The sequence below is a fragment of the Salvelinus fontinalis genome, chromosome 15 (assembly GCF_029448725.1).
Source record: "Salvelinus fontinalis isolate EN_2023a chromosome 15, ASM2944872v1, whole genome shotgun sequence".
Classification (NCBI taxonomy): domain Eukaryota; kingdom Metazoa; phylum Chordata; class Actinopteri; order Salmoniformes; family Salmonidae; genus Salvelinus; species Salvelinus fontinalis.
Window position 1 is genome coordinate 30,988,480 of NC_074679.1, and position 23,614 is coordinate 31,012,093.

Below are 23,614 nucleotides of genomic sequence, written 5' to 3' on the forward strand. Positions count from 1 at the left end.
ACAGCCTACATTGCTGTCACTGTATTAGCTAATGTCATAGTCAACATAGCTTCTAGAACTAACGTATTTGTAAACCTGCTACAATCATGCTGTACAGTTAGCAAGCAGTTTAGCGGTTACACCGGTGCCCAGTTGCAATAAATTAATAAAAACCAAAAGCTTACCTTGACTTGGAAGAGCTCCATTGTTGGATAGCCATAGCCAGCTAGCTAAGATAGCATCCCCGGGTGTTTGAGTTTGCTAAACTAGCTAGCTGCATTCGCCAGCTAAGGGAAAGTGAAAGTGGAAAAAAATACAACAAAATATAGCTTGCTCGATCTCTCTCCATCATTTTTAAATAAATGAATTTGCTCAAAACTGTTCTACTATTGTATTTTTCTCTCTTTGAGTGAACTACTCGCCACATTGTATGCCCTGCAGTGCTAACTAGCTGTAGCTTATGCTTTCAGTACTTGATTAATTATCTGATCCTTTGATTAGGTGGACAACATGTCAGTTCATCCTGCAAGAGCTCTGCTAGTCATAATTACTGTGTAAGTCTATAGAAGGGGGTGAGAACTATGAGCCTCCTAGGTTTTGTATTGAAGTAAATGTACCCAAGTGGAGGACGGAAACTAGCTCTCTTCCAGCTACACCATGGTGCTACCCTACAGAGTGCTGTTGAGGCTACTGTAGACCTTCATTGTGTTGTAATAAATTATTTTGTGACGTGAATATATTTAGTAGAGTTTTATCTAATCACTTTTTTAATGTTCAATTTTCTTTTTAAATTAAATTCATTGAGGAGGATGGTTCTCTCCTTCCTCCTCTGCAGACCCTCCACTGTGTCAGACTGATTTGTAATAGACTGTCATAGTCCAAATTAAAAAAGTAAACATTGGCCGTTGATTACATAACTTTTTTACATTGTGGGGTCGGGAAGAAATGTTTATATTAAAATGAGGTTGCGGGCCAAAAACATTTGAGAACCCCCTAGCCTTAACCCCGAACCTAGCTAACGTTACCCACCTAGCTAACGTTAGCCACAACAAATTGGATTTCGTAACATACCCTACGCATTGCAAATTCGTAATAAATTGTACAAATTGTAATTTGTAACATCATACAAATAGTAATTCGTAACATAATATACTAAATGGATGATGGACAGAAACAAATTAATGCATCATACGAAACGTAACGTATCACACTAAATGGAGGTCACCGATTTACCTTTACTATGTTATGTCAATCGCTGATTACAGGTTGCCCTAGTTTAACATAAGTGAAAGGAATGTACTGTCTGATACGGGTGTATACACTAGTGACTAGAGTAAGAGTCGAAAATAGGCAGTAGAGGTCCTGAATAAAATAAAAAATTATATGTGACTCTATGCAGGAACAATCTAGTTATTATATTTTTATGGAGCCACAATACTTTGCGCACTTCCGGTGTCCGCCATATTGCATTTCTGTCCATGTTGAAAACATAACGCGTTCGTGTATCGTAGTTAAACATTTTGTCCAACTCTTCGTATTATTTTATTTTGTGATATCTTAGTTGTTTCTTTATAATTACTACCTGAAGGGTAGCAACACACAACAGCCAAGATGCCGCGTATCATGATCAAGGGGGGTGTATGGCGAAACACCGAGGTAAGTTGGCATGGCTAACGCTACGGTGTGCTGTTAGCTAGGTTCCAACTAATATTCAAATACTTTTAGATAGGTAGTCAACTCTTACGCTAGGTTAACTAGCTACCATGTATTGATGTAAATGTATTGATTTAGCTACTTAACATCCTGTAATTCACTGGATCACGTTAGTTGGCTAGTCAACTAGCTAGTTAACAACATTAGCTAGTTTAAGGTAGCTAGCTAGTAACGTTAGCTGTTTATAGCTGGTGTATTTAATGTTATTTACACACTAGCGTTGCTCGTAATATGGTTGGGAAAAAACTGAAGAGTCCGCGGTGCCAGAAGTGAAATAAAATGTTGCTGGTGGTCCGGACGGTTGATGAAGATTTAACAAAATAATCGATTCCCAATCTACTCCCATTTATTTGTGTGAAGTTTCCGTCCCGCTAGGAATCAACTCCAAAGATTTAGTATTTTTGCAACAATGGAGACGGAGTATTTTGCCTCAAACTACTTCCGAGAACAAACTCTTACATTTTACATAGCAAAGAAAGAGCGAGCTGGATAGGGGAGGGGCACAGTTAGGCATAGGTAGGCAGGCAGGTCGGTCACCAGCCAGACGGTCAGAACCGTGCATTGGTCATCAAAAGCTGTATTTCGCAATAGCTTGGCTTGCAATTTCTCGCAAGTCACTAAAGTAGGGGATATAAATGAGTAGGCTATTCTACACGCAATTTACCAAAAGTTGAACACACACTAGCATCTTTCTTAGCAAAGAGAGAGAGAGCAGGCGAGCCCACGAGGGAGGGAAATTAGGGATAGATGGTTGGAACAGAGTGCATAAGCTATATCTCGGTAAACTGTATCTCGCAATGTCTTGATTTACCAAAAGAATATTAAAGTATATATTAGCCTATCAATGAGAATGGTTAACATATTCTACATTGTGCCAGTTAATTTGGCGCAACGGTCTAAGGCACTGCATCTCAGTGCTTGAGGCGTCACTACAGACACCCTGGTTCGATTCCAGGCTGTATCACAACCGTCCCATAGGGTGGTGCACAATTGGCCCAGCGTCGTCCGGGTTTGGCTGGTGTAGTCTGTCATTGTAAATAAGAATTTGTTTTTAACTGACTTGCCTAGTTAAATAAAACGAATATAAAAATATTTATTGATGTTAAACATCCCCAAATGAATCAGTTTAATTAGGCAGTAAATGTGCAATAAAAAGTATGGTGCCTAAAGCTTATTTAATGAAACTCTGGCTGTTATTATTCTAGGCCAGAGATCATCAACTAGATTAAGCCACGGGATGTTTTTTTTTTTCTTGGGCGGCTGGTCAGGGGGCTGGAACATAATTACAAATAATTTAACGCATGAAGCCCAAACATAATATTTGACTAAATCATAATAATTTCAAACCTTGCATACATGTGTATACGCTCACATATCTCTATTATGCGTGGGAATACTTTTGAACTGATTTCCTGAGAGAAAATCACTTGGAGCTGATTTGCTGCTGTTTTTAGTCTTTATGCCCCCCCCCCCCCCCCCCCCCCCCCCCAACAACTTTGGGGGCCAAGTAAAAATATTCGCCCATGTGCACCAGTTGGGAAACCCCGTCCTAGTCAATAGATCACCAATTCTCCACTGAGTTAAACTTTTTGGAAATGGATCATTCACTTTCTCATCCAAGTGTTGCAAATATGGTTCAGCAGCTCAAATTAGCCAGATGGTGGGCTTTTTGATCAGTAATGATCTCTACCATTGAGTGCTAAAATAATGATTATAATCACACTTCCCCAATTTAAATATTATGGGGACACCTATACATTTGGCAGCCAAGCACGAGTTATCTGTTTAGCCTATTATCGTCTATAGGGTAGACGTTGAAATATCTGAACGCCTAGAATAAAAACCTCCATTCCAGGGGCCTCATTGAATACATTTTTTTCTGATTGCTTAGGCACTATCTTCGAAACTATAGGCTATTTTTCCAAACTCTACACACTAACCACAGAACCGTACACCAAACATTATACATCTTTTGCAAAAGCAAACAATTCTTGCAAAACTCTTCAAACTCTTTTAAAAAGTTGTATTTTTGCGTCAATATAGTACACACAAATCATCATTTGAATAAGCAAACAAAGCACCAACTATGCACTGATAGTATAAATGAAAAACACTTGTGGCTTTTGCTTTTTCTGTGTACAGGGCATAGCAGCTTGCAATAAAGTTTTGTCATGCATGTAGTAAACACACATACACACAGGTATCCAAATGTGTAAGTATGGATGTGTATTCCGAACATAACATACTATCAAATACGTATAAGGGGAAAAAGTTAAAATAAATCTCAATGTTCCAACACTCCTCAACCAACAACAAGCGTAGTAGAAGAAAGCAAAAACATTTGTGCTAGAAAAATTTTTTTTTTTTTTTGTTGCTACATCTCTACCATCTTTGTGGGTCTGGCCATAAGACTTCATCCATATCACATGCGACGTTGTCTTGAGCTAGGCAGCGTGGAAGGTATCGCCTGGAGTGCCGTATCCAGGCCTGGCATGACCCCTAATCAATGTCTCCACAAGCCTCCTCCATTGCCTGTAGAAGGGGTATGCGTTGGTGGAGCTGGCGATCAGACACCTTCCAACGCCATGCAGAGAATAATTCTTCAATCGGATTCAAGGACGGAGAGTATGGGGGGAGATTGAGTGTGATGAAAAGTGGGTGACCTGTTAACCAATTGCGGACCACAGCAGCCCGTTGGAAACTAACATTGTCCCAGATGATAATGTACCTGGGCTGCTCTGGCCCCTGGTGATTAGGGATTAGTCTGTTGTGGAGGCTATCCAGAAATGTGATAATGTGTGCAGTGTTGTATTAGCCTAGGATTGCATGATGTTATGTTGCCACCAAGTCCCGGGATGTTGATGTTGCACGGTGTCCCATGATATTTCTGCCACGTCCCCTTGTTTTTGCAAGGTTGAAACCTGCCTCGTCCACATATATTAGCTCATAATGCACTGCATCTGCTTTTAGCTCCATGACTCTCTGAAAGAGACAAAACAATGTAGCACAGTACGAAAAGACAGGGTTCAGTCAATATGATGTAGCACCATACACTTCCAGATCCAGTACCAATGATAGGATAGTATAGCTTACCTGCACATATTCATATCTGTTTTACACGGTCTGAGTTTCTTTTGAAAGGGACTCTGTACAGCTGCTTCATCCTAATTCTATTGTGTTTCAGTAGACGAGACAGTGCAGAGAGACTCACTCTGTTGACGTTTTGGAATGTGGTATTATCTACGATTATGTGGTCCTGCAGTTCTCTGAGTCTGATGCAGTTATTTGGAATGACCATATTTACAATGTGTGTCTCCTGCTCTGAGGTGAAAAGTCGACCTCTTCCACCAGATACTGGTTTTCTTGTAGGTCTGTAAAAACATTTGAATGGTTTTAGTGATAGATCCTTGTCATTATGAAAGTACCTTACATATTACTGTACCAGTAAGACGACAGTACTTGCAGTTACTTACCGGTTCTCATTTCAACATTTCCGGATGATACCTGCAACAGTGTAGCGGCTCAGGTTTGGTTGGACCCTTTGCCCAGCTTCCCTCATGCTCATCCCATGGTTGACAACGTTGTCAAACACACTCGCTCTGATTTCATCGGTTATTGTGTTCCTGACTCCTCGTCCTCTCCTTCCACGTAATACTTCACCACCTCCTCGTCCTCCTCTAGTTATCACCCCTTTTACTCTCTGTCCAATATTGGCCTCCATTGTTGTCCAAACCAAATGTTTACCTGTGGCCTATTTATAATGCTCAAGCTCTGATTTGTAAGTCAACTCATTAACCAAAAGTGATCTCACATGTGTCAATGTGGAAAGGCAATTGGTGAAATAGTTTAGTAATGTAGAGACCAGTGTTTACAGTTTTGCTGGAAGTGTTATTAAATTGCAAACTGAGTGTAAAGCAGTGAGTTGTGTTTACAGTATTGCAAAAAGTGTTATAAAATTACAAACTGGGTGTAAAGCAGAGAACGTGCATTTAGTTTGGCACACTTGGTAAATGCATTGACTACAAGTGTTAATGGTTTCAAAGATGGTGCTTCAAGAATCACTTACTTTTTTCTGAATGCTTAAACACTAATGCATTAATTTAATATGTTGTAGGCCGTCATTATAAATAAGAATTTGTTCTTAACTGACTTGCCTAGTTAAATAAAGGTCAAATAAATATTGTGTATAAACTATTTTAAAATGCTACTTACGAACAGGATTTAGAATGGTCCTACGCATAGAAAAAGTGTAATTTATCAAACAATCCTACCGGTGGCGCAGCGGTCTAAGGCACTGCGTCTCAGTGCTAGAGGCGTCACTACAGACCCTGGTTCGATTCCAGGCTGTATCACATCCAGCCTTGATTGGGAGTCCAATAGGGCGGCGCACAATTGGCCTACCGTCGTACAGGTTAGGGTTGGCCGTCATTGTAAATAAGAATTTGCTCTTAACTGGCTTGCATAGTTTAAAAAAATAACCATTGATAAATACCAATTGTTCGCTGTGCTCGTGCATGACCTTGTCTGTTAGCATTTCCAAATGCCCCTGATTAAACATATATGCTCAAAATCATACCTTTAAAACCTGTGGAGAATATACAACGCCGCATCATGAAATACAAGGGAGCAACCAAAAAAGATATGAAAAATAACTGTTCCCGAGACTGAAATAGCGGTACTAGTGTCAGAGATAAAGTACAACCTAAAGGATTTATTTGGCTCGCTTAGTTGTTGCTTGACCAGTAAAAATAAAAACATAGCTACAAAGAGAGGAACATTAGGACAATACAAGTTGCTTTAGCAATGACAAATATAGCCTACTTCAAATGAGTAAGCAACACGACTAAACTCAACGATTTACAATGGATTTGGGCGGCAACTAGTGTGAACTAACTGGAGTTCCGACTTCACAGAAAATTAAGTTTTATCAAAATCTACATATTTCAGCACGCAAAGAATAGCCCACATTTACACAGGACTATGTCATTTAACTTCTGGCTTCCCGTGGACCGTTCACTTTATTGCAACCCATTAACGAGCCACGCTAGTGTGTAAATATACTAGTGTTGCTAAAAGTAGCTTGCTAGCTGAACTTCAATTTAGCTCGTTGACACTGGCTAGTAGGCCCTTTCTCTACTTCCCCAGAGTCAGATGAACTTGTGGATACCATTTTTATGTACCTGCGTGCAAGAGCTTTAGTGCAATGACTGGAAATATATCTACCCATAGTCTTCCAGGCATCGGCTCACGAAAGCATTAGCATCCACAAATTCATCTGAATCTGGGGAAGTAGATAAAGGGTCTCATTGCCAAAATCACAAAGTATCCCTGTAACACTGTCTATGCTGTGTCTTTTAAAATAGTTTGTCTGCAGTTGAAGGTGAATTTCCCTCTGTGATCATTAAACAATGAATTAATCAATAAAACAATGCCCCTCCCCCTCTTTCTCCCAGGATGAGATCCTGAAGGCGGCGGTGATGAAATATGGGAAGAACCAGTGGTCTCGTATTGCCTCCCTGCTGCACCGCAAGTCTGCCAAACAGTGCAAGGCCCGCTGGTCAGTCTGTCTGTGTGTGTGTGTGTGTGTGTGTGTGTGTGTGTGGCGTTAGAAGCTGAGCCCCAACATCAAAGAAGACTGAGTGGTTTCTGTGTGTGTGTGTTTTTTTAAAGAGGTCTTTGTGTGTCTAATCTGTTGTTTGTGTGTAGGTATGAGTGGTTGGATCCCAGCATTAAGAAAACTGAGTGGTCCAGAGAGGAAGAGGAGAAACTACTACATCTGGCCAAGCTGATGCCGACCCAGTGGAGGACCATTGCTCCTATCATAGGACGCACCGCTGCCCAGTGTCTGGAGCACTACGAGTTCCTGCTGTAAGACACGCACACACTTTCTCTTTGTGTTCAGAGAAGACTTATTGAAGTGTTCTCATACTTTTTCTTGATGTGTGTGTGTATAGCGACAAAGCGGCTCAGAGGGACAATGAGGAGGATACAGCTGACGATCCCAGGAAACTGAAACCTGGTGAGATCGACCCCAACCCTGAAACCAAGCCCGCTAGGCCTGACCCTGTGGACATGGATGAAGGTACACAGTGCAACTTTTCCTCGGGTCATTGCTGTGCTGTCATTTTGAATGGTAAAAATAAATAAATGAGACAACCAGCCATACCTGACTGTGTGTGTGTGTATAGATGAGCTGGAGATGCTTTCTGAGGCCAGAGCTCGTCTGGCCAACACTCAGGGGAAGAAAGCTAAGAGGAAAGCCAGAGAGAAACAGCTGGAGGAGGCCAGGTACACCTTTTGCACACGTCTGTGTTTCAATCGAGCTGTGTCGTGAATACAACAAATGCAGGATTTGTGATTGTTGCAAACTGTTATGCTGTGGCATTTGCTGCATAACGTTCAGCATAACCTTCAGACAGACATTTCATAATTTGCTCTGTGCTACCGCCAAATAAAGAAAATGTACAACCCTGACAAACACACACGCCCTCTTTCCCCCTCCCAGACGTCTGGCTGCTCTACAGAAGCGCAGGGAGTTGAGGGCAGCAGGCATCAATGCCCAGAAGAAGAGGAAGAAGAAGAGAGGAGTGGACTACAATGCTGAGATCCCTTTTGAGAAGAAGCCTTCTCAGGTAACACATCACACAGACGCAGACATCTCACACACATTGATGTATTATTGGGTGCTAAATGCTCAGTATGATTCCAGGGATTCTATGACACCAGCATGGAGCTCTACGAAGGTCTGGAACCAAACTTCAAACGCCTGCGACAACAACACCTGGACGGAGAGCTACGCAAGTCAGTCACACAAACACACTAACTCTTCTGGGCTAACATGCTGTTTACACCGCTCGCATTAGGTGCGTCTACGTAGCCTAATGAAATAGCGCCTGGCTTTTTAAGCTTCATGTGCTGCAATTCCTGCCTTTCTCATCTCATTGGTTTTTAGGAGCGCGTGATATCCACACTCCAGTCCAGTTGGTGGTGGTAATGCACCTTTAAAGTTGGTTGCCAACCGCCATATAAAGTCTGAAGAAGACTGAAGGAGAAGAGATTAATAGAAACTAACCTGGTTTATCCTTTTATCTGTGGATTAATTGTTGGACTAAATATGGGTCAAAATTCTACAAAGATCCAAGAAAAGGGGGATCTTGTGCATTTCAGGTGAAATAATAACCCAATGTTTATATCCCAGGACAAATTAACTAGCAACAGCAAACTAGCTAGCTAAATGTCCACAAATGTTTCATGTGTTTCCACCTGTCCCCAAATGAATATAGTTGGTTCAGAGTTCATTTTGATATTTCAACCTGAATGTTCTCATTGCGTCTGGTGTGGATGGACAAAATCGATACGCACATGCAGTTGTGTGCCCGGTGTAGTCAGCATGTCACGCTACGTGCGATGTGGGTTGGGCTGTGCATAGTTTATATTTTTTTCATTTGAATGTGAAGAGGAGAGACCTGTGTGTGTCTGACATTATTTGTGTCCTCAGTGAAAAGGAAGAGAAGGAGAGGAAGAGGGATAGACAGAAGATCAAGAAGAAGAAGGAGAGTGATCTTCCATCAGCCATCCTGCAGACCAGCGGAGTAGCAGAGTTCACCAAGAAACGCAGCAAACTGGTGCTGCCTGCACCGCAGGTAACACTGCTGTGTGTGTTCATCTCTGATGAATAGCTAGAGGAAGTGGTGGAGTTAGGTCAGGCCAGTGAAGTTTGACTGTGTCTGATGTTGTGTGTGTGTCTGACACTGTCTGTTGTGTGTGTATCTTGACGCTGTGTCTTTCTGACACTGTGTGTGTGTGTAGATCTCTGATGCGGAGCTGGAGGAGGTGGTGAAGCTGGGCCAGGCCAGTGAAGTGGCTCGTCAGACCGCTGAGGAGTCTGGGATCACTAACTCCGCCTCCTCAGCCCTCCTATCAGAATACAGCCTCACCAACAGTGCTATGGCAACTGGGCTACGCACCCCCAAGACCCCTGCTGCGCAGGACAAGATACTACAGGTACACACATTCACTCTCCCTTTTTCTGTCTCTCGGGATATAACATGAAGCAAGCTGTTCACCATACAATGTCATGACATCAAATGAATGCCAACACAATACCTTTGACATCATACAGGTAACTGCTAAAATAAAGGAAACACCCAACATGTCTTAATCGGGTGTTTGTCCACCACGAGCTGCCAGAACAGCTTCAATGCGCCTAGGCATAGATTCTACAAATGTCTGGAAATCTATTTGAGCAGTGGTTCCCAAACTTTTTATAGTCCCATACCCCTTCAAACGTTCAACTTCCAACTGTGTACCCCCTCTAGCACCAGGGTCAGGGCACTCTAAGCCTGCCACAGGCACTATACGATACATTTATTAAACATAAGCATGAGTGAGTTTGTCACAACCCGGCTCGTGGGAAGTGACAACGAGCTCTTATAGGACTAGGGCACAAATAATAGTAAGCAATAATTTTGTTCTTTATTTAACAATCTTACATATAAAACCTTATTTGTGTGGGCTTCCGAGTGGTGCAGCGGTCTTAAGTACTGCATCTCAGTGCAAGAGGCATCATTACAGTCCCTGGTTCGAATCCAGGCTGAATCACATCCGGCCGCGATTGGGAGTCCCATAGGGCGGTGCACAATTGGCCCAGGTTTGGCCGGGGTAGGCTGTCATTGTAAATAAGAATTTGTTCTTAACTGACTTGCCTTGTTAAATAAAAAAATACATTTGATCGGCGAAAATTGTGAATAACTCATCACAGGTTAATGAGCAGGGTGTGCTTCAAAGGATGCACGTAACTCTGCAATGTTTGGATGTATTGGAGTCTGTCTTAAATCATTTTCCATACAGTCTGTGCTTTTATTTAGTTTTCATGCTAGTGAGGGCTGAGAATCCACTCATAGGTACGTGGTTGCATAGGGCATCAGTGTCTTACAAGCGCGATTTTCTAAGGCAGGATACTCTGAGCGCAGCCCTATCCAGAAATCTGGCAGTGGCTTCTGATTAAATTACATTTTCACAGAACTGCTTGTTGCAATTTCGATGAGGCTTTCTTGTTCAGATCTCGGTAAGTGGCCTGGAGGCAGGGCATGAAGGGGATAATGAATCCAGTTTGTGTCGTCCATTTCAGGAAAGCACCTGCGTAATTGTGTACCCAGATGACTCAGGTGTTTTGCTATATCACATTTGACATTGTCTGTAAGCTTGTTCGTTTGCACACAAAAAATAATATTGTGATGAAAAGACCTGTGTGTTGTCCTTGTTAATGCAGACAGAGAAGAGCTCCAACTTCTTAATCGTAGCCTCAATTTTGTCCCGCACATTAATTATAGTTGTGGAGAGTCCCTGTAATCCTAGATTCAGATAATTCAGGTGAGGGGAAAAAAAACATCACCCAGATGGGCCAGTCGTGTGAGAAACTCGTCACCATGCAAGCGGTCAGACAAGTGAAAATGATGGTCAGTAAAGAACTTTATGCTCGTTTCTCAATTTAAAAAAATGTGGCAATACTTTGCCCCTTGATAACCAGCGCACTTCTGTATGTTGTAAAAGCGTTACATGGTCGGTGCCCATATCATTGCATAATGCAGAAAATACAGAGTTCAGGGGCCTTGCTTTACAGTGAAAATGGTTAACTTTGTTAGTGTCCAAAACGTCTTTCAAGCTGTCAGGCATTCCCTTGGCAGCAAGAGCCTCTCGTGAATGCTGCAGTGTACCCAAGTGGCAATTGCTTACCACTCTCCCTGTCATGGCTTATGCGCGATCAGTACAGATACCACGTCCATTTGATGTCACAAAGCTGTCCAGTACTTAAATAATCCTCTCCTGTTGTCCTGGTTTGCGGAAGAGTATGTCTTACTTAATTGACCCCCCCATAAACGTAACGGACATGTGCCAGGCCCGCCACGTCTGACTCATCCAGCTGTAACACATAGATTTCACCGGCTTGTATGCGAAGCAGTAATTGTTTCAAAACATCTCCTGCCATGTCACTGATGCGTTGTGAAACAGTGTTTGATGAAGGTATTGTCTGTATTTTTGCCTTTTCCCCCAGCATTGTCCCAGCCATATCTGCGGCAGCAGGAATAATTAAGTCCTCCACAATAGTATGGGGCTTGCCTGTCCTAGCCACTTGGTAGCTCACCATAAAAGACGCTTCTAGCCCCTTTTTATTAATGGTATCTGTTGATTTCATACATGTCTTACTACTCGAAAGTCGTCTTAATTCTCGCTCAAACTCCTGTGGCTTATTTTTCAAATTGGCATTGTTTTCGAGCAAACGGAAGGAGCAGCAGCTACGTTTGGCTACATACCGACCATTAGTGGAATTCCCGCAAGAGAATAACGGTTAATGTGATTGGATGTTCATTATTTGACTAGGCTACCTGTATTTGACTTTGTTATTTCGCTGAACACTAGATGGTTTAATAAATTTTTTGCCAGTGAAACGAGGCTACTCAGGCGAAAAATCATCACCCAAATGTATAGCCCCGTTGGAAAATCTAAATGGACTGTTTGAAAATGTGAACCACATTTATATTTGGTGTACACCCGACGGCATTGCGCGCACCCCAGTTTGGGAATAGTCGCATTGGAGGGATGCGACACCATTCTTCCACGAGAAATTCCTTAATTTGGTGTTTTGTTGATGGTGGTGTAAAACGCTGTCTCAGGCGCCACTTCAGAATCTCCCATAAGTGTTCAATTGAGTTGACATCTGGTGACTGAGACACACACCCTTTAAACACCCTATGCTCATTTGAGACCCTCTATCACTCAGATATCTTCTAGCCATGGTAGTCAAAATAATGGCCAGCTGGGCATTTTTATACATGTCTCTAAGCATGAGGGAATGTTCCATTCTTAATTAACTCAGGAACCACAATTGTGTGGCATGACCTGCTTTCAATACTTTGTATCCCTCATTTATTCAAGTGTTTCCTTTATTTTGGCAGTTACCTGTATCTCTCTCTCTCTCTCTCTCTCTCTCTCTCTCTAGGAGGCCCAGAACCTGATGGCTCTAACTAATGTAGACACTCCTCTGAAAGGAGGTCTGAACACTCCTCTCCACCAGAGTGACTTCTCAGGAGTCACACCCCAAAGACAGGCAGTACAGACACCTAATACTGTACTGACCACACCTTTCAGGTACACACGTGAGCCATCCACACACACACACACACACGCACGCACACACACACACCCTGACAGGCTATTGACACACTGTTGTTGTTGTAGAACCCCTGGTCCGGGGTCAGAGGGCAGTATGACCCCCCAGGGAGGTTTAACCCCTAAAGGACCCGGTACTGTTACCCCTGGAGTAACCCCGGGACGCACCCCTCTACGAGACAAACTCAACATCAATACTGAGGAACAACTAGCAGACCCTGCCTACGCTAAACATCTGGTAACAAAAACTATTTTTGAGTTGGCTACTGTTTTGTATGTGTTTGTGTGTATAACTGTTTTATGTGTGTGTGTAGCAACGAGAGTCGAGGGAGCAGCTGAAGCTGGGTCTGATGTCGCTGCCAGTCCCCAAGAATGACTTTGAGATTGTTCTACCAGAAAACGCAGAGACTCAACTGGAGGAAATGGAGACCGAGACCGGATACATAGAGGATGCCTCGGAGATAGAGCTACGCAAACAGGTATACTGTAACGCATGCATACATCTCATAAAGCCCTACTGTAGACTATCCTACCTATGTCTGTGTGTGTGTGTTGCAGGCTGCTCGGGACGTAGAAAGGGAGAAAGAGCTGAAGCTGAGACACACTGCTGTACAGAGGACTTTACCCAGACCATCAGAGGTATGCACACACACAGTGACACACTGTCTCACACACACCGAGTTCCAGTGCATCACCTTCTCCCCTTCCCGGCCCTGACATTAGCGACAATACTAATGCAAAATTGTGTAGGTGAATGAGTCCATCCTACGTCCAATGGGAACAGATCCTCTGTCAGAGCTGCAGCAGGCTGAGGAGATGATCAAGAAGGAGATGATCACCATGCTGCACTTTGACTGTCTACACCACCCACCAGCCAACCAACAGGTATGTGTATACGTACACACACAGGGCTGCATTTGGGGCAGAAGTGACATTCTTTGTTTATCCAACCACAGCGCAGCAAACAACGAGGGCCTTCCTCCACCTCCAACAACGCAGAACACATCGCCCACCTGGACAGACACCCCTACCAGCCAATCAGCAATGAGGATCTGGCACAGGTAAAACAAAGACACACACACACACCTATTAGCCAGTGTTGCCCAACCGGTTTTTACTTCATCGCAATGGTCTTCATTAGGGGTGTGTTGAGTAGTGTTGCAAAACAAGTATCGTAACGGATATGGGAAATTTTCTGAAAACTATTATCAGAGTATTTTTGGTAATTATCTGTTATTGGGGGGAAAGTAAATTTCGGGTGCCAGCACGCATTTTTCTCATGTCAGTCAGTCATGTGCGAGGTTCTATGTAGTCTAAATAACTCAACTGGCTGTCTGTAAAGAGAAGTGTTGGCTGTAAGTTCATCCTGCTGCTCTGATTTGGATAGTGAAGCTGTATTTCACGTCCACTTGCTTCATAATTTTACCTGATCGGTTTTCCTTGCATGTTTTTGGTCTGATCATTTAGATTGCTTATGCCTGCTAAATGACATGGCGAGCAGGTTTGCTATTAATGTGCATAATATTTAACATGCAGAGCAAGGGTAGGGAAAAAGATTAAACCAATGCGCGCTTGGCTGCCCACTGCCAGTTTAGGACACACATACCCCTCCACGTGCTTCTCCTAATATGCATCTTTTTTGCAGTGAGATATTTTGCCAACATCTACAGTGCATTCGGCAAGTATTCAGACTCCTTCCCCTTCATTACAGCCTTTTTTCTAAAATTGATTAAATAAAAAAAGGTCCCTCACACAATACCCCATAATGACAAAGCAAAAACGGGTTTTTAGAAATGTTTGCAAATTTATAAACCAAAAAAAACATACGTTATTTACACAAGTATTTAGACCCTTTGCTATGAGACTTGAAATTGAGCTCAGGTGCATCCTGTTTCCATTGATCATCCTTGATGTTTCTACAACTTGGAGTCCACCTGTGGTAAATTCAATTGCTTGGACATGACTTGGAAAAGGCACACACCTGTCTATATAAAGGTCCCACAGTTGACAGTGCATGTCAGAGCTAAAACCAAGCCATGAGGTCGAAGGAATTGTCCTTGGAGCTCAGAGACAGGATTGTGTCGAAGCACAGATGTGGGTTAGGGTACAAAATCCGATCCGACTATTAACTGTCAATTTATGCATATGATTACGAGTATGGCAATGTTTCCACACCCCTAGTCTTCATCAGCTGTGTTTTCATCTATTCTAGTATGCCTCAATCCTAAAATGAATAGGAAAGGTGGACACTGTCTAGATAGAGTACAATAACTTCATTGTCCACGCATCGGGCTATTGCGGTGACCACAGTCAAATTCCAAGTGACCGCTGAGTCACGGTTATCTTTTCTTATGCACTCCGGACATTAATAGTACCCAACTCGCTAAAGATCATCAGGTTCTAATGGCCTCATACTCAAAGCTCTATTGTCCCTCTAACCACTCTGACATCAATGCAAATGCAATTGAACATCACAAACGCATATCAAAAGAGAATCATGCTTTTAAAACTCACCATTAGGCAACTTTTATTTTATCTCACCATGATCAAATCAAGCATTATTTATGCATCTCATTTCAGACATGCAATGTGCTTCACATGGACCCCCCCCCCCCCCCAAATAAACAATGAAAATAGAAAGAAATTTACTACATAGGAGGATAAAAAAAAATCTAAACCAATTTAGATGATCAATTTGAAGAAAAGTGTGGATGTTGTTTCAAAGCCAAACAACAAAATGGACAGTGCTTTCTAAGGTAATGATTAATTCAAAGCATTTAAGAAATTGAAAGTAGAACACCCATATGCATATTAGTTTTTCGCTATCCAGTGCCTTCAGAAAATATTCACACCTTGACTTTTCTGAATATTGTTACAAAGTGGGATTAAAATACAAAGTTAAAGTAAAGTTGTTTTTAAAAAACCATTCAAAATAAGACTCTTACATTAGATATGTATTTATTATGGAGCCCCATTAGCAGCTGCCAAGTCAGCACTGACTCTTCCTGGGGTCCAGAAAAATGTAGGCAGTTATATACAATTAAAAACATTAGATTACATTTCACATCACAACATATATCTACAACACAACATGTATGTGTGTACTAGTAGTAGGGTTCACCCCAATTAGTCGACTGGTCGATTAGTTTTTTTTGTCAAGCAGCAGCAAATAATAGTAGAGACATCAAAACTATGAAATAACACACATGAAATCATATAGTAACCCAAAAAGTGAACAAATCAAAATATATTTCAGATCCTTCAAAGTAGCCACCCTTTGCCTTAACAGCTTTGCACACTCTTGGCATTCTCTCAACTGTATGTGTGGGGTACATAAACTCAGCAAAAAAAGAAACGTCCTCTCACTGTCAACTGCATTTATTTTCAGCAAAATTAACGTGTAAATATTTGAATGAACATAAGATTCAACAAATGAGACACAAACTGAACAAGTTCCACAGACATGTGACTAACAGAAATTCAATAATGTGTCCCTGAACAAAGGGAGGGGTCAAAATCAAAAGTAACAGTCAGTATTTGGTGTGGCCACCAGCTGCATTAAGTACTGCAGTGCATCTCTTCCTCATGGACTGTACCAGATTTGCCAGTTCTTGCTGTAAGATGTTACCCCACTCTTCCACCAAGGCACCTGCAAGTTCCCAGACATTTCTGGGTTGAATGGCCCTAGCCCTCACCCTCCGATCCAACAGGTCCCAGATGTGCTCAATTGGATTGAGATCCGGGCTCTTCGCTGGCCATGGCAGAACACGGACATTCCTGTCTTGCAGGAAATCACGCACAGAATGAGCAGTATGGCTGGTGGCATTGTCATGCTGGAGGGTCATGTCAGGATGAGCCTGCAGGAAGGGTACCACATGAGGGAGGAGGATGTCTTCCCTGTAATGCACAGTGTTGAGATTGCCTGCGACGATAAACGCGAATCCGACCACCCCTGGTGAGACAACCGTGACTCGTCAGTGAAGAGCACTTTTTGCCAGTCCTGTATGGTCCAGCGACGGTGGGTTTGTGCCCATATGTGACGTTGTTGCCGGTGATGTCTAGTGAGGACCTGCCTTACAACAGGCCTACAAGCCCTCAGTCCAGCCTCTCTCAGCCTATTGCGGACAGTCTGAGCACTGATGGAGGGATTGTGCGTTCCTGGTGTAACTCAGGCAGTTGTTGTTGCTATCGTGTACCTGTCCCGCAGGTGTGATGTTTGGATGTACCGATCCTGTGCAGGTGTTTGTTACACGTGGTCTGCCACTGTGAGGACGATCAGCTGTCCGTCCTGTCTCCCTGTAGCGCTGTCTTAGGCGTCTTACAGTACGGACATGGCAATTTATTGCCCTGGCCACATCTGCAGTTCTCATGTCTCCTTGCAGCATGCCTAAGGCACGGTCCCTGCTCATCTGTGTGAACCTGGGCATCTTTCTTTTTGTGTTTTTCAGAGTCAGTAGAAAGGCCTCTTTAGTGTCCTAAGTTTCCATAGCTGTGACCATAATTGCCTACCGTCTGTTACTTTATGCTACACTCCAAACTTTCTATCCTTGAGTATGGGAGAGAACGTATAGGCCTAGGCAATGCTGTTGGTTTATTGATTGTGCAGGGCGGCTTACAGAGTTGGCCTACAATTATAGTGATTTTTTACATTTTTTTTTATTTCACCTTTATTTAACCAGGTAGGCTAGTTGAGAACAAGTTCTCATTTGCAACTGCAACCTGGCCAAGATAAAGCATAGCAGTGTGAACAGACAACAACACAGAGTTACACATGGAGTAAACGATAAACAAGTCAATAACATGGTAGAACAAAAGAGAATCTATATACAATGTGTGCAAAAGGCATGAGGAGGTAGGCAATAAATCGAATAATTACAATTTAGCAGATTAACACTGGAGTGATAAATCATCAGATGATCATGTGCAAGTAGAGATACTGGTGTGCAAAAGAGCAGGAAAGTAAATAAATAAAAGCAGTATGGGGGGTGAGGTAGGTAAATTGGGTGGGCTATATACCGATGGACTATGTACAGCTGCAGCGATCGGTTAGCTGCTCGGATAGCAGATGTTTAAAGTTGTTGAGGGAGATAAAAGTCTCCAACTTCAGAGATTTTTGCAATTCGTTCCAGTCGCAGGCAGCAGAGAACTGGAAGGAAAGGCGTCCAAATGAGGTTTTGGCTTTAGGGATGATCAGTGAGATACACCTGCTGGAGCGCGTGCTACGGGTGGGTGTAGCCATCGTGACCAGTGAACTGAGATAAGGCGGCACTTTACCTAGCATAGCCTTGTAGATGACCTGGAGCCAGTGGGTCTGACGACGAACATGTAGCGAGGGCCAGCCGACTAGGGCATACAGGTCGCAGTGGTGGGTCGTATAAGGTGCTTTAGTAACAAAACGGATGGCACTGTGATAAACTGCATCCAGTTTGCTGAGTGGAGTATTGGAAGCTATTTTGTAGATGACATCGCCGAAGTCGAGGATCGGTAGGATAGTCAGTTTTACTAGGGTAAGTTTGGCGGCGTGAGTGAAGGAGGCTTTGTTGCGAAATAGAAAGCCGACTCTAGATTTGATTTTGGATTGGAGATGTTTGATATGAGTCTGGAAGGAGAGTTTACAGTCTAGCCAGACACCTAGGTACTTATAGATGTCCACATATTCTAGGTCGGAACCGTCCAGGGTGGTGATGCTAGTCGGGCGTGTGGGTGCAGGCAGCGAACGGTTGAAAAGCATGCATTTGGTTTTACTAGCGTTTAAGAGCAGTTGGAGGCCACGGAAGGAGTGTTGTATGGCATTGAAGCTCGTTTGGAGGTTAGATAGCACAGTGTGCAAGGAAGGGCCAGAAGTATACAGAATTGTGTCTTCTGCGTAGAGGTGGATCAGGGAATCGCCCGCAGCAAGAGCAACATCATTGATATATACAGAGAAAAGAGTCGGCCCGAGAATTGAACCCTGTGGTACCCCCACAGAGACTGCCAGAGGACCGGACAACATGCCCTCCGATTTGACACACTGAACTCTGTCTGCAAAGTAGTTGGTGAACCAGGCAAGGCAGTCATTAGAAAAACCGAGGCTACTGAGTCTGCCGATAAGAATATGGTGATTGACAGAGTCGAAAGCCTTGGCCAGGTCGACGAAGACGGCTGCACAGTACTGTCTTTTATCGATGGCGGTTATGATATCGTTTAGTACCTTGAGCGTGGCTGAGGTGCACCCGTGACCGGCTCGGAAACCGGATTGCACAGCAGAGAAGGTACGGTGGGATTCGAGATGGTCAGTGATCTGTTTGTTGACTTGGCTATCGAAGACCTTAGATAGGCAGGGCAGGATGGATATAGGTCTGTAACAGTTTGGGTCCAGGGTGTCTCCCCCTTTGAAGAGGGTGATGACCGCGGCAGCTTTCCAATCCTTGGGGATCTCAGATGATACGAAGGAGAGGTTGAACAGGCTGATAATAGGGGGTGCGACAATGGCGGCGGACAGTTTCAGAAATAGGGGGTCCCGATTGTCAAGCCCAGCTGATTTGTATGGGTCCAGGTTTTCCAGTCTTTTCATAATTTTCATAGTTAAAAGGCTGACCCCATTAACTTTGGCTAAAGAATATCTCATCACTGCATTTCCATCTCCTCTCGCTCCTTAATTCCTTTCTCGAGTGCGCGGAGATGTCAATGGGTTAATTAAATGTTTCATTGTGAAGACGTGTTACTAGGCAGCAGGTGCGTAGTGGTTAGAGCGTTTGGCCAGTAACCGAAAGGCTGCTGGATCGAATCCCTGAGCTGACAAAGTAAAAATCTGTTGTTCTGCTGCTGAACAAGACAGTTAACCCACTGTTCCCCGGTAGGCCGTCATTGTAAATAAGAATTTGTTCTTAACTGACTTGCCTAGTTCATTTAAAAAATGCTATCGATGTTCCAGAACAGATTTCACTTGGTTTCCCAAATTACGCACTGGGTAGTTGCAGGAACATGGTTGGAGAGCCCATGACAGAATATCACCTGTCGTGCAGCGAGAGGCTGCATGCTCCTCAAACAGTGGTTGATGCGTGAAGTGAAATAAGTGTTCTTGCAATCCTGTGTGAAAGCAGAGTTTTGATGATTGCCACTAGAAAGAGGGGGTTCCAGCTGCTACTACAGTGAGCTCCAAAAGTATTGGGACAGTGACACATTTTTTGGTTGGGCTCTGTACTCCAGCACTTTGGATTTGAAATGATACAATGACTGAGATTGAAGTTCACTGTCAGCTTTAATTTGAGTGTATTTCAATCCATATGGGGTGAAACGTGTAGGAATTACAGCACTTTTTGTACGTAGTCCAAAAGTAGTCAAACAAATTCACTTGTGTATATTAAAGTGATCAAAAGTTAATTATTTGGTCCCGTATTCCTAGCATGCAATGATTACATCAAGCTTGTGACTCTACAAATTTTTAGGATGCATTTGCTGTTTGTTTTAGTTTCAGATTATTTTATTTTGTAGCAATTAATTATAAATAATGTATTGCCATTTTGGAGTAAATTTTATTGTAAATAAGAATAGAATATGTTTCTAAACACTTCTACAATGTGGATGCTACCATGATTAAGGGTACCGGTAGTCCTTAATGAATCGTGAATAATAATGAGTGAGAAAGTTACATGCACAAATATCATACCCCCAAGACATGCTAAACTCTCTCCTTTACAATAGCAGGGGAGGTTAGCATTTTTTGGGCGGTATGGTATTTATGCCTCTAACTTTCTCACTCATCATGGTAGCATCCACATTAATGTAGAAGTGGTTAGAAACATTCTATTCTTAATTACAATAAAAGTGACTCAAATTACATAATACATTATTTACCATTTCTATTAGGCACGAAATAATCTGAAACACAACCAAGACAAGCAGCAAATGCATTCAACAAATTTGTTGAGTCACACGCTTGATCTAGTCATTGCGTGCTATGAATATGGGACCAAATAATAACTATTTGCTTTAATAGACGTTAATTTGTCCCAATACTTTTGGTCCCCTAAAATGGAGGGACTACGTACAAAAATGCTGTAATTTCTAAATGGTTCACCCGGTATGGATGAAAATACACTCAAATTAAAGCTGACAGTTTGCACGTTAACCTCAGTCATTGTATAATTTCAAAACCAAAGTGTTGGTGTACAGAGCCAAACAATAAAAAATGTGTCACTGTCCCAATACTTATGGAGCTCACTGTATATTAATTTCTCAGCTCTTCAGTTCTAAAACCGGAATCGAGTGCCTAGAGATGACATGTATTTTTTTCCCCCTGCCCTTGTTCCTACCCATTTGATAATGGGCCCTTCTAAATCGAAACAAATTTGACATTTAGTGTTAGAGAATAGTCTGATGGGTGAAAATGTGATCACTTGATGAGAGAACAGGGTGTGAAGCCCGAGGCAAGGCATATGCGCACTCACTCCGAAATGGGAAAAAATATCCTTTCTATTTTACAAAATTCAAAGTTCACTTATATTATTTTTTAAATTAATTAATAGCACGGGACTTATACTTTATATCTTGCCTGCTAAATGAACAAGCCTACAGCCTATGGGATAACCAGATAACAAACAGTAGGCCAACTCGTATTCGGTTCTTCTGAAATACATTTTCTTATGTTGCTTTAGACATGCCTAAAAAATAATGGATTTATTGTGATGGTGTATATTAAATTAACTTTTTTTAAATGTAGATATTCCAAAGGCTTGCATCGGTGGTTTGTATGCGTGGAGGCCTTGAGATGCTAAACATGTTTGTTGATTTTAATGGACAATTACCGTGAAACTGTCTATTTGCATGACAATAACCGGTTGACAAAATGTCATGACCACCACAGCCCTATCCACGCAATGTGAAAATTTGCTTGAAATGCATAAATGATCAAATGTGTCTTCTCCCCTCACCCCAGGCCAGTGAGTTGCTGAGCCAGGAGATGGAGGTGGTGAGGGCAGGTATGGGTCACGGGGACCTGTCCATGGAGGCCTACAGCCAGGTGTGGGAGGAGTGTTACGGCCAGGTGCTGTACCTCTCCGCCCAGAGCCGCTACACCAGGGCCAACCTGGCCTCCAAGAAGGACAGAATAGACTCCCTGGAGAAGAAACTGGAGGTTAGACCATGCACACACGTTCTTTATACACTAGAAGCTGCTGATTCATAGGTGGCTTATATTATGAAGTGTCTGAAAGTGAATGTGTGTGTTTATGATGTGTGAATCTGTGTATTCCTAGATAAACCGAGGCCATATGACATGTGAGGCCCGCCGTGCTGCTCGTCTGGAGCGCCGTCTCAAGGTGAATATATATATACACCTATACTCTTTCTGTGTGTTTCTAAACAGAACCATGTGTGTGCTCTAGGCCTACTGAAGCATAATGGTGATCTGTGAGAGCAGTTATATGATGTGTGTGTAGGTGTTACTAGGAGGGTACCAGTCCCGTGCTGTAGGCCTACTGAAGCAGCATGGTGAACTGTGGGAGCAGGTTGAGCAGGCAGCTACAGAGCTCCACACCTTCACTGAGCTGAAGAAACAAGAAGACACAGCTATACCCCGCAGACAAGAGGTACACATATTCACGCACACACCCGGCCATATCACACAAACATCGGGTTACGTACACACACACACACAGCAGCTGACAAAAACTGGAGGCATGTGAAGTTGTTTAATGGACTTAATTTTCTCATTCTGTCTAGGCTCTAAGGGAGGATGTGGAGAGACAGCAGGAGAGAGAGAAGGAGCTGCAACAGAGATATGGAGACCTGCTGCTGGAGAAGGAAGCTCTGCTGTCTGCCAAATTCTAACACATACATACACCATACGTGCTTACTAGACACACCAAACACATAAGACAAACACATACTATAAAACACATTGAGTAAATGCACACACGCTGCTGGAGGTGTCTGCTAATGCACAGGATCATAGCTACCCTCGTCTCCCTCAGCAAATCTGTGAGAAAAAAATATTGTGCTGATTTGCTTTTTATTTTCCAAAGTTAAAAAGACATGCAAGTGAATTAACTATTCTAACTCCGCCTCTATGTTTTGATGTCATGGCCCAGTGCTGTGAGCATGCTAAGTAGTTACCTAGTGTCAGTCTGTCCTCTGACTAGTGATCAGAGGACATTGGAATCTTGTCATTGGAATAAAAGAGATCAATACAAAACTGATTTCTCGTTTGGTGTTTGTCCCATGGTGACAGGTTGATGTTAAATTTAAAATTCCTGACTGACCGTGTTCACTCTTATTCATGACTGTTAGCTGTGTGTTGAAAACATGCGCCAGGAACTGTTCTAATAACTACATTCCTGCTTTGAAAGAGCTCAGTAATTGTACCTGTCTGTGCTAAAGAAACTAGGCCCTAGGTCACGAGATGTGACCTTTGTGCCCAGTTGAACTTACTTCAGCACCCATGAAATACCTAGAGACATTTGTTCTTAGCAGTCTGCATTCCTCTGTCAAAGGGCTATTGGATGATAATCCATTTTGATACAGTCACAGAAGTGTTGAAGGTGCCATATTGACAGTGTTAAATAACTAAGGAGTCAGTCTAATCAAATAGCTTAATTAAAAAGACAAATTTATATCTGAATAATGATATATACAGAGTGTACAAAACATTAGGAACACTTCTAATATTAAGTTGCACCCCCGTTTGCCCTCAATTCTTCAGGGGATGGACTACAAGGTGTCGAAAGCATTCCACAGGGATGCTGGCCAATGTTCATTCCAGTGCTTCCTACTG

The 23,614-nt window shown here is 42.7% G+C and overlaps 1 protein-coding gene across 1 annotated transcript; it reads left to right on the plus strand.

Moving 5' to 3' along the window:
* Positions 1-1,428: 1,428 nt before the first annotated feature.
* Positions 1,429-23,039, plus strand: LOC129811786 (cell division cycle 5-like protein). Its single transcript, XM_055863395.1, has 19 exons — positions 1,429-1,635; positions 7,146-7,249; positions 7,399-7,560; positions 7,647-7,774; positions 7,881-7,980; positions 8,198-8,324; positions 8,402-8,493; positions 9,191-9,335; positions 9,502-9,696; positions 12,692-12,840; positions 12,931-13,099; positions 13,176-13,340; positions 13,420-13,500; positions 13,612-13,746; positions 13,818-13,922; positions 21,779-21,976; positions 22,098-22,160; positions 22,281-22,430; positions 22,564-23,039. The coding sequence occupies exons 1-19, from the start codon at positions 1,591-1,593 to the stop codon at positions 22,669-22,671; spliced, it is 2,421 nt and encodes an 806-aa protein (XP_055719370.1). The 5' UTR covers positions 1,429-1,590; the 3' UTR covers positions 22,672-23,039.
* The last annotated feature ends 575 nt before the right edge of the window (positions 23,040-23,614 follow it).

Excerpts from the sequence above, each read along its gene's own strand:
- LOC129811786 (XM_055863395.1), top strand. The coding sequence starts at position 1,591 with ATGCCGCGTATCATGATCAAGGGGGGTGTATGGCGAAACACCGAG. Across the intron at positions 7,250-7,398 it reads AAACAGTGCAAGGCCCGCTG|GTATGAGTGGTTGGATCCCA; the intron begins GTCAGTCTGTCT and ends GTTTGTGTGTAG. Across the intron at positions 13,100-13,175 it reads CTGCCTACGCTAAACATCTG|CAACGAGAGTCGAGGGAGCA; the intron begins GTAACAAAAACT and ends GTGTGTGTGTAG.